Source organism: Alligator sinensis, unplaced genomic scaffold, assembly GCF_000455745.1.
Source record: "Alligator sinensis unplaced genomic scaffold, ASM45574v1 scaffold170_1, whole genome shotgun sequence".
In the NCBI taxonomy this organism is placed as follows: domain Eukaryota; kingdom Metazoa; phylum Chordata; order Crocodylia; family Alligatoridae; genus Alligator; species Alligator sinensis.
In genome coordinates, this window is record NW_005841863.1 from 3,477,617 (window position 1) to 3,489,625 (window position 12,009).

The 12,009-nt window shown below is 41.4% G+C and overlaps 1 protein-coding gene across 3 annotated transcripts in view; it reads left to right on the top strand.

The window, feature by feature from the left end:
- The window catches only part of DPY19L3 (dpy-19 like C-mannosyltransferase 3), a 67,496-nt gene that overhangs the window by 26,706 nt on the left and 28,781 nt on the right, over positions 1 to 12,009 (top strand). For all 3 annotated transcript variants that reach the window (XM_006016603.3, XM_006016604.2, XM_025216683.1), the window contains 5 exons: positions 1,249 to 1,394; positions 3,187 to 3,310; positions 4,012 to 4,146; positions 8,961 to 9,092; positions 10,664 to 10,765. In XM_006016603.3, coding sequence (XP_006016665.1) covers positions 1,249 to 1,394; positions 3,187 to 3,310; positions 4,012 to 4,146; positions 8,961 to 9,092; positions 10,664 to 10,765 — 639 coding nt within the window. The remainder of the gene's footprint in view (positions 1 to 1,248; positions 1,395 to 3,186; positions 3,311 to 4,011; positions 4,147 to 8,960; positions 9,093 to 10,663; positions 10,766 to 12,009) is intronic.

Here is a 12,009-nt window from a genome sequence, read left to right on the forward strand (position 1 = left end):
GCCTGTCTTCTGGTGTGGATGTTTTGCCCCAAAGTTTGGTGTCATCGGCGAACTTGGCCAGTCTGCTTCTGACTCCAGTGTCCACATCATTAATGAAGATGTTGAACAGTATGGGTCCAAGGACAGAGCCTTGGGGGACCCCACTGGTCACAGGACACCACGATGAGTGACTTCCATCGATTACTACCCTCTGGGTCTGACCCCGGAGCCAATTTTCCAGCCAGTGGATCGTGGAGGACCCAAGGCGACAATTGGCCAGTTTCTCCCAGAGGTGATCATGGGATACCAGATCGAAGGCTTTTTTGAAGTCAAGATATATGACATCAATCTCTTCTCCCTTGTCCAGGTGATAGGTCACCTGGTCATAGAAGAAAATGAGATTGGTCAAGCAAGACCTACCCGCAACAAACCCGTGCTGGCTATCCCTTAAGATGTTGGCGTCGGCCAGTCCATTAAGGATGGCCTCTTTAATAAACTTTTCTAAGATCTTCCCCGGGATAGAAGTCAGGCTAATGGGCCTATAGTTAGCCGGATCCACTTTCCTCCCTTTCTTGAAGATAGGCACCACATTGGCCTTCTTCCAGTCTTCTAAGATAGTACTGTTGAGGACAGTACAGTCTTACAGAGGAGTAAATAACTGTGATTAAGCACATGTGTAGATGATGACCACAGACATAAATTGCACCTGGTCAGCCCAGCCAGCCAGGGTCCAGACTCCTGCCTGCCACCTAGCCACACAGCTCCACACTTTCACACTTATACCCTTGTGCCCCAACCAGCCCCTCTGCCATCTGATGCCGCCACCCAGAGTCCATAGCTGACCCCCTCCCAGGCCTTTTCCATATTCTCTCAGATGCTGCTCTCTTGGGAGCACATGTAGACACTGTGCCTGGGAACAGTTTACTCCAGCTCAGATTGCTCCAGAGTTTATTGTTTTGCATTAATTGCATGTGTAGATGCACCCTGTGAATGGACAAGATACTGAAGTGGGACTGAGGGTATAAGTTGGCATTTTAACTAGATAACTTTGTGTTTCAGTTCAACTTTATTATGGACTTAATCTATTTTTTAATGAATTATCAATTAAAATAATTGTAAAGATTTTATTTTAAGTAAATCATGTTTTTGGTTGGGGGGGTTGGCCTTTTAATGGTTTGAATTTGTATAGGACTTTTTTTTTTTAATTAAAATCAGTTTAAAGCATTTTTCACTATTTTATACCAACTTCAATATTCCTCTGTTTTACAGCAATACGTAGAGCCTGTTTATTTGTATATCTATACTTTGTTTGGACTTCAGGCTGTTTATGTCATTGCTTTGTACATAACCAGCTGGCTTCTCAGTGGAACATGGCTTTCAGGCTTATTAGCAGCTTTCTGGTATATTATCAACAGGTTAGTATAACTAACATCTATTCTTCCTAAAGTTTAATTGTCACAGTAAAGTATGTACCAAACCATTCTCTAGATTAATTGGAGCAAGAGATAACGTACCATAGCAGCAAGAGTTTTCTTTAGATTAGCCAGAAAACGTTTTAAAATAGTTAAATATAATTAGAATGGGCTGAAGCTGCAAAGTTAGAGTAAAACATTTTAGGAGGGTTGAATCCAGTGTCCTGGTTGAGATCAGGCTAGAAAAATACAGCCATATCTAATTTCCCTGGGCTGTATAAGTATCTGGTAGCCATTTAGATAGTAAGTAATGCTGCTCAGCTTTACCAGCCTAGAACCACCAGGATGAAGTTAAAGTATCTAAGGGCTGCTCTAACATAGATGCCCCAGGGTTGGCTGTTTCAGCTGCCCACAGTTTTCATAGATACATAGACGTTTGGGTCAGAAGAGACCTCAATAGATCATCAGATCTGACCCCCTACGCCTCCTCTGAAAGACCCCTGAGGTAGGGGAGAGCACCACCTCCCTTGGAACCCCGTTCCAGATTCTGGTAACCCTTACCATAAAGAAGTTCTTCCTGATGTCTAACCTAAATGTGCTCTCCATCAGTTTGTGGCTGTTGTTTCTACTTACTCCAAGGGGTGCCCTGGTAAACAGAGCATCTCCTATTCCTTGCTGCTCCCCCCCCCTCAATGAATTTGTAGGCAGCCACAAGATCACCTCTCAGCCTTCTCTTGCAGTGGCTGCAGAGATCCAGGGCCCTCAATCTCTCCTTGTAGGGCTTTGCCTACAGGCCCCTAACCAGCACTTAAGTGGTGGCACATCAGGGTTACTAGCACTTAAGTCTACCCACTTCTTTAACACAGATATGCCACTGGTTTTGTGAGACAAGAAAAATGTGGCCTTGGATCTGATGTGCAACTGTACTACTCTAAGACTGTGAATGCAGGGAAAAATAATGAGCAAGATACGTTGGCTTAGGCCAGTGTGGAACACCTGAAATGAGGCTGAGGCTGCATCCAGAGCTTGTGGTTGTTTTCTGTAACTTAATCAAGTACAATGTCAGTTTTATCACAATTGTTTAATATATTAATCAGCAATTGCAAAGGATTTTGTCTGTAAGCATGCCAGTTACAGAATGATTCTTTATATGTATGTAGTAGTGTAATTAGTTTTCTTAGCGATTTTCAGATTAAATAGCTTTAAGCAAACATTTTGGCTACATAAGGAAAAATGGACATTGGATTTTTTTTTTACATTTGCTTAGGGATCCAGAAATAACTGCTGAGTGAGGACTTCTGACTTTCGGTAGTAGTTCCTAAAGTGTTGAAATGTTATGAGAATGGTCAAAAGTCTGTCCAGATCAGTGTCATTCTGTTACACCATTAATACAAGCCAACTGAATTACAATTAGATTATAGAAAAGGTAATGACAGCTATCTATTCCTACAAGTGCCTGATGCAAACCAAACTGCAGAAAAACATTGCCATTGATCTGAAAATTGCCAACCTTCTCCTGCTCGCTCTGTTGCCTAAGGGAAGGCTGGGCTCCATGGTAGCAGCACTCTGACAACAAAGAAAGTTAAAGTTACAAAAGAGAACGGATGTCACAAAAACCAAGAAATGAATTCTGGAACATTATTTTGACAACTTTTAAGGGACTTGCTAGTCAGCTACGTAATGGAGAAAAAAATGTGTCTAGATATCCTGAAAGTAGTCCATTTTAAATGCAACATTCTTTGCAGGAGATATAGTTTTGGTTGTGTATTTGTGACTCTTCATTTGTTTTGTATAGAATAGATACTACAAGAGTAGAATTCACCATTCCGTTAAGAGAGAATTGGGCACTGCCATTCTTTGCAGTTCAAATAGCAGCAATCACATATCTCCTCAGACCTCATTTACGACCTCTTCATGAAGTAAGTATTTCTAACATTTTGACATCGCAACACTAATATAAGAAATAACAGGCAGGTTGTTGAAAGAGAACATATGCAAATAACCAACTATAATTCAGAACAAAAGCACCTACTTTTATTAAACCCTTATAATAATAGAAATGTACAAGGAACTATATAGATGGAAGAAGAAATTGTTGCCTAAAAAAACCTACACTTAATTTGGACATAGCTGAAATAAGACTTCACTAATAATACTAGTGTTGAAAACATTTACAAATGAAATTGTTCTAAAAGGAGATTTTATAGTTAGAAATGATGTTACAAAGGAAATGGAAATAGTTTTAAGTCTTTGAGGTAATGTTAGAGGCTGTCAGAATCATTTAAGAAAAAGCCTTTTGGAGACAAGCATTAAAGAATGCCTTCCCCATTGATTATATTTTACTTTACTAATTAAAAAGGTATATATGAGCTTTTGGATTAAAAATATGTCCATGACACTATTTTTCTCCAGGTGCAAAACTGCAGTGTCTAATTTTGAATAGTCACAAATATTCTATGTCAATCTGGCTATCTTCCAGCAATCAATTATTGAGTGACCTCTGTTAACACTTTTCAATGGAATGCTTTAGCGATACTTTTTTTTTTAAATCTAAACTTTTTTTTTTAAAAGCTTTCAATTGGAAGTAACATCATTCGAATAAAAGTTTTCTTTTTTCCAGAGACTGACACTTCTGACGGTGTTTTTATCAACATTCCTCTTTAGCCTGACTTGGCAATTTAATCAGTTTATGATGCTGATACAAGCATTAGTATTATTTATATTGGACTCTCTTGACATGCTTCCCACAGCAAAGGTAAGATTACTCCTGAAAATAAGCAGTCTTTCCCCATTTCCAATCTGTGAAGTGTTCCTTTTTTTTATAAGATGGTATCTTCTCAGAAGTAGTATAACATGCATTGCACTTTAATGTACCTTTAAGCAATTAGTTTTGTAAACTATAGGGGGCTAGAACTGAGTAAGTTAAATATGTATGCCTTTTTTCCCCATTGTCCACTTGGAATCTTTTTGTGTCACTTCTGACAACTAAGAGCTATAGTAAAAAAGCTCTGTGCAAAGTTATCTGTTGCTAAGCTACACAAAAGTTAAACTGTGTGGACGTCTTCATGGATGTTTATTATCTAAAAACAAAAATCAAGATTCCAAGGACAATTAGAAGAAGAATATATAAAGTATTGATATACTATATTTAGTTTCATAGTTTCTAGGGTCGGGAGGGACCTGGGCAGATCATCTAGTCCGACCCCCTGACATGGCAGGAAAGAGTACTGGGGTCAAACGACCCCAGCAAGATGGTCATCTAACCTCCTCTTAAAAACCCCCAGGGTGGGAGCCCGCCCCACCTCACTTGGAAGCTGGTTCCAGACCCTAGCTGCCCTGACCGTGAAGTAGCGCCTCCTGATGTCCAACTTAAACCTTCCCTCCGCCAGCTTGTGACCGTTATTCCTGGTCACTCCTGGCGGCGCCCGGGGGAACAGGGACTCCCCCAGTGCCTGTTGATCCCCCCTGACTAGTTTATAGCAGGCCACAAGATCCCCCCTCAGCCTTCTCTTCTGGAGGCTGAACAGGTTCAGGTCCCATAACCTTTCCTCATAGGACCTTCCCTGCTGTCCCTTGATCATGCGAGTGGCCCTCCTCTGGACCCTCTCGATGCTGTCCACATCCCTCTTAAAGTGCGGCTCCCAGAACTGGACGCAGTACTCCACCTGAGGCCTGACCAGGGCCGCATAGAGGGGGAGGATCACCTCCTTGGTCCTGCTTGAAATGCATCTGTGGATGCACGACAAGGTACAGTTGGCCTTCCTAGCCGCCTCCCCACACTGACGAGCCATGTTCATCTTGGAGTCAATAATGACTCCAAGATCCATTATTGTTGCCCCTGAGCATGCATTTCCCTGCTGGCCCCTCCTGGATGTGTGCCAGAATAATTTTCTCGAACAGCTTGCCCAGGATCGAGGTAAGACTGACTGGCCTATAGTTTCCCGGGTCCTCCTTCCTCCCCTTTTTGAAGATGGGAACCACATTGGCCCTCTTCCAGTCCTCCGGCACCTCGCCAGAGCACCACGAGTGCTCATAAAGCTGCGCCAGGGGACTCGCAATGACCCACCACATTTATTGTCACCAGGTTTACAATTTTTAGAAAATCTGCTATTTACCATAAAAAAGAAACTTTTATTATTATTAATTATATTAAAATGCAGTGCATCCTGCCATATACTCCCAGACCAGTTTTGTTTTTTTTACCATGCTAGCACTCAAGCACCTTACAAGGTAGACATTGTGGTTTTTCCATCAGTTCAGCCAAAAAACTTTGCCTAGCCCTGACGTAGACTCTGTAACTCTGGAAGTTACATATCCAACTATCCATAGTTGAATCCAAAACTATCTTGAATTTAAGACAGTCCCCTAATAATTAGATTATAGACATGGAAAATATATAAATTTGTTATAATTTTCCTTGTTTAGAATCTGATTATCAGAGGGTCATCTTAATTTTGTCCCCTGCACTGATACAGTGGGGAAAGCAACTGCAGGGAGCTGTTAGCAGTGGGTGCGCAGCTGGCCCCCTTTCCCCCTACCCCCCAGTACTTGCCCCCCTTGCCGCAGTACCTTTCATTCCTGCCACCTGTGCCCCCTACCCTCTGCAGTCTCTCTCCCCTGCAGGCTCTGCCCTCAACAGCCTGCTACCCATAGCCTCTGCCCCCCTCAGTCCCTGCAGCTCCCCCCCACCATGTAATATGTAAATATTGCATTAACACCCTGCCCTTCCAATAAATTCATAGTTCAGATGTCAGTCATCTGATTTATAAGCATTAATAATTATCACATGTAGCAACAGTGCTTTTTCACATGGATTCAAGATAAACTATTAAGACAGTCTTAGTCGGACAAATATTGTTCGCTCTCCAATTTAATTCCCAGCATAATGGTATACCAGTAGTGACTCTTAAGTAACAATCCACAGAGACTAAGAAATGCACTATGCTGTTAGATTCCTGTACAAGTAATTAAATTAATCCCTGGTTTCCCACTTAATATAGGGAAATAACTTGATCAACATTTTAAAATCTTTGAAAGAAGTTACTAATATAAAAATGTAGGTTTGAAATTATAGCTATTTTGAAAAGATGTTAATGGAGTGCCATTTCAATACAAGCCATTTGAAACTCTTAATATTCATAACTAACAGGTATGAATGATTTAGTCATATATTATCATGGTGTTAGCTGAAGAGACTCAGGGACATGTTTTTTTACTTAATTGTTGCATATTTGTTTCTGTGTGTGTACACACACGCGCAAGATTTTACACTAGTGGGAGCTGCTGGTTGCATAGCATTTTTGAAAATAGGAACATGATTACATTTCCAAATTAAAATTTATAAGCCTTTAGGAATCTACTTTTGAAAGTTCTCTCTTTATACATCCTAAATGACAGAACAGTCTGTTTTATATTGCCATTACTTTCTGGTTTTGCAGTTTTATAGTGCCCCATTTTTGTCATGCTTTAAATGGTATCAACAGAATCTTTTAGAAACCATAAAATGGACACATTTCTTACCCGAGTTGCACCCATGCACTCCTCCTTAAGTGACTTGGAGGCAGAACTGGATCAAAGGTATTTGAGTGGGATTTTTTTGTTTGTTTTATTTATATTTATAGTATGAGTTTCTGCAGGTCCTAATAAAGATCAGGTCCCTGTAGTGCCAGGTGCTGCATAAATGCATAGGAAGGCACTCTCTCTGCCACAAATAGTTTACAGCATCATAAATAATTAGGTGGCCCATAGGCTGTAGCGGCACCCAGAGCCCAAAAAATTGACAATAAAGAAGTCTTAAAGAGGAAATCTCTGCGGTATTGATTTCCACAAGCACCTGTCATAGTGATGAATCCGTCACATAAACTGTGTAGACGTGATAACAGTTTTGCTAGGTAAAGTCATAAGAATGTATAAATGTTGTCTTGACAACCTTACATCCTTGTTTGAAAGACAGATATAGACACTGCACCATACATGAAAAGGAGGAACAGAATGGACCAGATTGCTGTTGCAGCAACAAGCAAGACAAGTTATACCCTTGAGACATTTGAGTTTACCATACAACAGCAGCCATCACTGGGTTGCTGAACTAAAAAAAAAACAGTTGTTGTAAGGAGCAAAAACTGGAATTTGTTAGTTGAAGGATTGTTTAACTACAAAATAGAACAAAACATCTTTTAATAAAATAAAATATTTTCCCTTTATTCGTTGTCAAAAGTCTCTAGTTCTATTGAGATAGTCTCAATACACCTTCTAAGCACTGCAAAGTTGACAGTAAAATGATCCCTACCAGAGACTGTTTTTGAGTATGATTATTGTATACTTAAAATAGTATACATTTTATAGCATACTATACTGCATAGTATTCCAGTGCACAAAGAATAATCATCTGCTGTCAGTTTCAAAGTTAAGAGGGTGATGCCCTAAATTTTAAAGCAATATTGTTAATTTATGCTAAACATCATCATGTGGATGAAAAAGAAAAACTTCCTCTCTTAGAACTCTTGAATTCAAGGCTAATTCACATTCTTATTTACATCTGCAGATAAACTCAGGGTAGTAATAGATATACCTCAGAAGCTACTACAGCTCGGCAGTCATTTTATCCTAAATACAAACTCATTTAAAATGAACTTTGCATAGAGTGTTGTCCCAGGGTGATTAGTGTTTTGGGCCAGTGTGGTAATCAGACTATGCTCTGTATATACTATATACAGTGTAAAAATATTAATTATTAAATGCTGCATATAGCAACTTGCATTAGCGAAATACAGCAAAAGTCGTGTTATCTGGCACCTTAGAAACCAGCATCCTCTATTAACCAGCATGCCAGTCAATGTGGCAAAAGCGAAACTGGAAGTGCCCACCGTGGCACTTCCAGTTTCACCAAGCCCCCATGGCCTGGGGCATAACAGCCTGTCCCCAGTATGCCCGGCGCCCCCCTCCCTGTTCCCTGGCACACTGACGCGATGGGAGGGGCGGCAGCCCGAACAGGCAAATACGCCTGTTCAGGCCTCTCAGGTAACCAGCATATTTGGTTATCCGGTGCCTCCCATTCCCCATGGGTGCTGGATAACAAAGCTTTTGCTGTAACTTGTTTTCTAACATGAATATCCTTTTGAGCATCCACGAGAATTGCCTACTGTAATTTTGATAAAATGTCAGGACCGTTTTATGCCAAGCAACTAAAATGTTAGCTTGAAATTAGCAAAATAAATATTTGTGATTGCAAGTTTTGGGACAGAAAGATACTTCACAGAGGTTGTGGAAGAACTTCGACTTTTTTTTAGAACTTCCCTAAGATGCTATGTAGTCAATTTTTCCTAGCTCTGCTGGTGTTCATTGTGGCACCAAACATTCATAGCAAAAGCATAAAGTACAGTTAACGATGTTAATTCTCATACATACAAATATTCTACAAAATAGGGTTCTGTCAGTGAGTGTTTTAATTTTTAGTGGTAGATGCCATAGTGTAAAAGTTTTAAAAGTAATTGATAGAAGATCTTTGCTTTAATCAAATAAATATTAAATATTTTTTGAAATTCTGGCAAACATAACATCTCGTTGCAGGTTATGATGCTCTATATTATACAAGTAACTGGCTTACTACTGGTCTGTATTCTACAGTTCTTTAATTCCATGATTCTTGGATCATTAGCGATAAGTTTTAATGTTTCTGTCTTGCTAGCAAGAACAATTCAGGTATGTGATCCAAAACTGTTTTTGTTTGTTTTGTTTTCATAAATAGTGAACAAACAGTATGAAAAATTATTTAAAAGCAATCTTAGTTTTCTATGGAGTCTCCTTTGGTAGCCTCAGCAGACTACAATGTTGAAAAAATTTCTGTTGGAGTAAAGACATAAAATCATCGGTTCCAATAACTCAGTGACAGTAAATTAACTGTTAGTTGACTATTTATAACATAACTCTTTGGATAGATCAGGAATGTTCAAACACTACAGCCATTGTTCATATGTATAGCTGTGTAAAGTTAATGTCCTGATCCCACAAGAGAATTTTTGTGTGTGCGTGCGTGCAGTTACTTTGCTTGGGCCTTGCTTGGACCTAACTATTCTCTCCAGCAGAAACTTTCACAGAAGCAAGCTTATGTGAAACAATATTATGGGCATTCGCTGATTTGCTTCAAGGGTCAGGATTGTTTTCCTCCATTTCTGCATTTAGTTACTGTTTTATAAGTACTTTTTTACTTTCCCGTGAAACATCTGATATTAGTAACTATTGGTGAAGCCAGATGAGATGAGTCACTGATTTGAGTCCATGACATGAAAAACATTTTTGGCCTTGCATGGCACTGTGATATCAGTACTATGTTTTTCTAATTAAGCTATGGCTGAACCCATCCCACATTTGATTGTGAACAGGAGTGGGACCGTTCTTAAAGTTGGATTTTTAAGCTGGGAAATCACTGAGAAGTGACCTGGTGGATTCACGTACAGGTAGATCTTAGCCTCCTCAATGGCACATTAACAAAACGCTGCTCTCCTAGCAGTGCCCTAAAGAGTACATGTTATCTCTGAGGTCAGAATTGCAGATTGCTACTATAGCTTTCCACCAGGGTCTGGTGACTACATAAGTACAATGAGACTACTTCGGAGTGCACCTTTTATCATATATAGTAGCTGTTCAGCTGGCAGTTTGTGGACTGCACGAGGACCCCAAGTTAAGTTGCAACACTCGGACCCTGCCTGGCTGCTGTTTTCCCCATTTCTCTGGCTGCAACAACACTGGAGCCTATGGGTTCCCTCTCCCTCCTTTGGCTTGTTTCCTGCCTCCCACCTGGTGCAGCATTTGCGGGGTGGGGGAAGAAGGGGTGCTGCCCAGTGCAGTTGTAGGGGAGCAAACAGTGCAGTAGTTGGGGGGGGGGGGCAGAAGACGGGGGGGTGGGGGGGGGGGGGGGGGGTGCTTGCATGGGCTTGCAGTGCAGGTCAGCTGTGGAGGGGGCTGCGGGGAGTGGACTTGCAGCATGCAGCCAGGTGGTCCATGCCTTGCCTGGTATAGCCTGCATGGTATGCGGACTCTGCTGGTGTGGTCCCCACCGAGCTTAGAAGTTGGACAGCCCTGCTATAAAGAAATGTATACTGTTTTGGACATAAAGCTGAACTTTAATTGCTTGCATTAGGTTAATGCAGTTATAGCATTACATTTAACAAACAAATACATTTTAAGGAGTCTGCTTTACTCTTGTTTCAAATATATGCAGATCCTTTTGTTTTAAGTAATGAAGTACTAATTTATTTTTTTTTAATGTCTAGAGAAACCTAAAAACTGGAGGCTTGTTAAATAGGCTTGGGAAGCTTTTCCTCCATGTACTCTTGGTATTATGTTTGACACTTCTTGTAAATAACTTTATTAAGGTAAATAAATTATTTATTTTAATTTAATGTTTTGTATTAATGTAATGTATAGTAAAATAGCTTACTTATGCTATGTGTATTAGTTTATTACAGTAGTGTTCAGGTGATGTTGTTGTAATGGTCTGGAAAATGAAAGAAGTTAAGAATTCTTGCAAGTGGTATCTTTTATTGGACCAAAATATTGGGATATTTTTTCTGCTTTTCTTAATACTGTAGAGCCAGCAGAACTGAAAGAACATAACCTGGATTATGTTCCTCCTTATATATCACCAACTGACCTCATGTACAGTAGGATCAGAATTTAGCAGACAGTGGGTTTAAAGGCAATGACACTTGTACACCTGACAAAATATGCCCATTTTTGTGGTTTAATTGCATCAAGGTGTACACATGCAGGGTTTTTTTTATGATTTAAATGAGTTTGTTACATTGCAAACTAAACCACATCTGCATGTAATTTAGTTTGTAATGTAGCAATTTGTAACATTGCAGCCTTTTGACAGCTCGATTTCCCTCCCTCCCCACCTCCGCTGCTGAAGGCAGAAATGGCAAGGGGCCTGATCCTTTTTTTTTTTTTTTTTTTGTTTTTGTGCGTCTCATGGAGCCTGCCCACGTCTCCTGCAGCCAGGGGTGGGAGGTGGGGCAAGCTGCTGATGGGCTGAGCAGCCTCGGAGCTGTGGGGGTCCCAGGTCCTTCCCTCTGCAGTGGCAGCACCCTCTGGGGCCACCTGGGCAGGCTGCTAGCAGGCTGGATGCTGCCCCAGCTCAGGCTCGGGGTAGAGTTGGATTGGGCTGGGTGCTGCCTCTGAGCTGGGGCAGCATCCAACCACTAACTACCGACCTGGGTGGCCCCGGAGGGTGCTGCTGCTATGGAGAGAAGAACTGGGGGCCCCCACAGCTCAAAGCCTGCCGGCAGCTTGCCCCCCAGCTGCGGGAGAGGTGGACAGGCTCCTCCAAAAAAAAAAAAAAAAAAAGGATCAGGTCCCTCGCTGCTTTTTTTCCACTGGAGCCTGCCCACATTAGCTGCCACCGGGCCACACAGGCCCCGAGCTGAGGAGGACCCCCGGTCCTTTCCTCCACAGTGGCAGTGCCCCGCAGGGCTGCCTACGCAGGGTGCAAGCAAGCCCAGGGCTGACTCAGCTCAGAGACAGCACCTGCCGGATCCAACTCTTTCCTGAGCCTGCCCATTGGAAACCCTTCAGATAGTGCTTCCCAGGCGGGCTCAGGGAAGAGTTAGATCCAGCA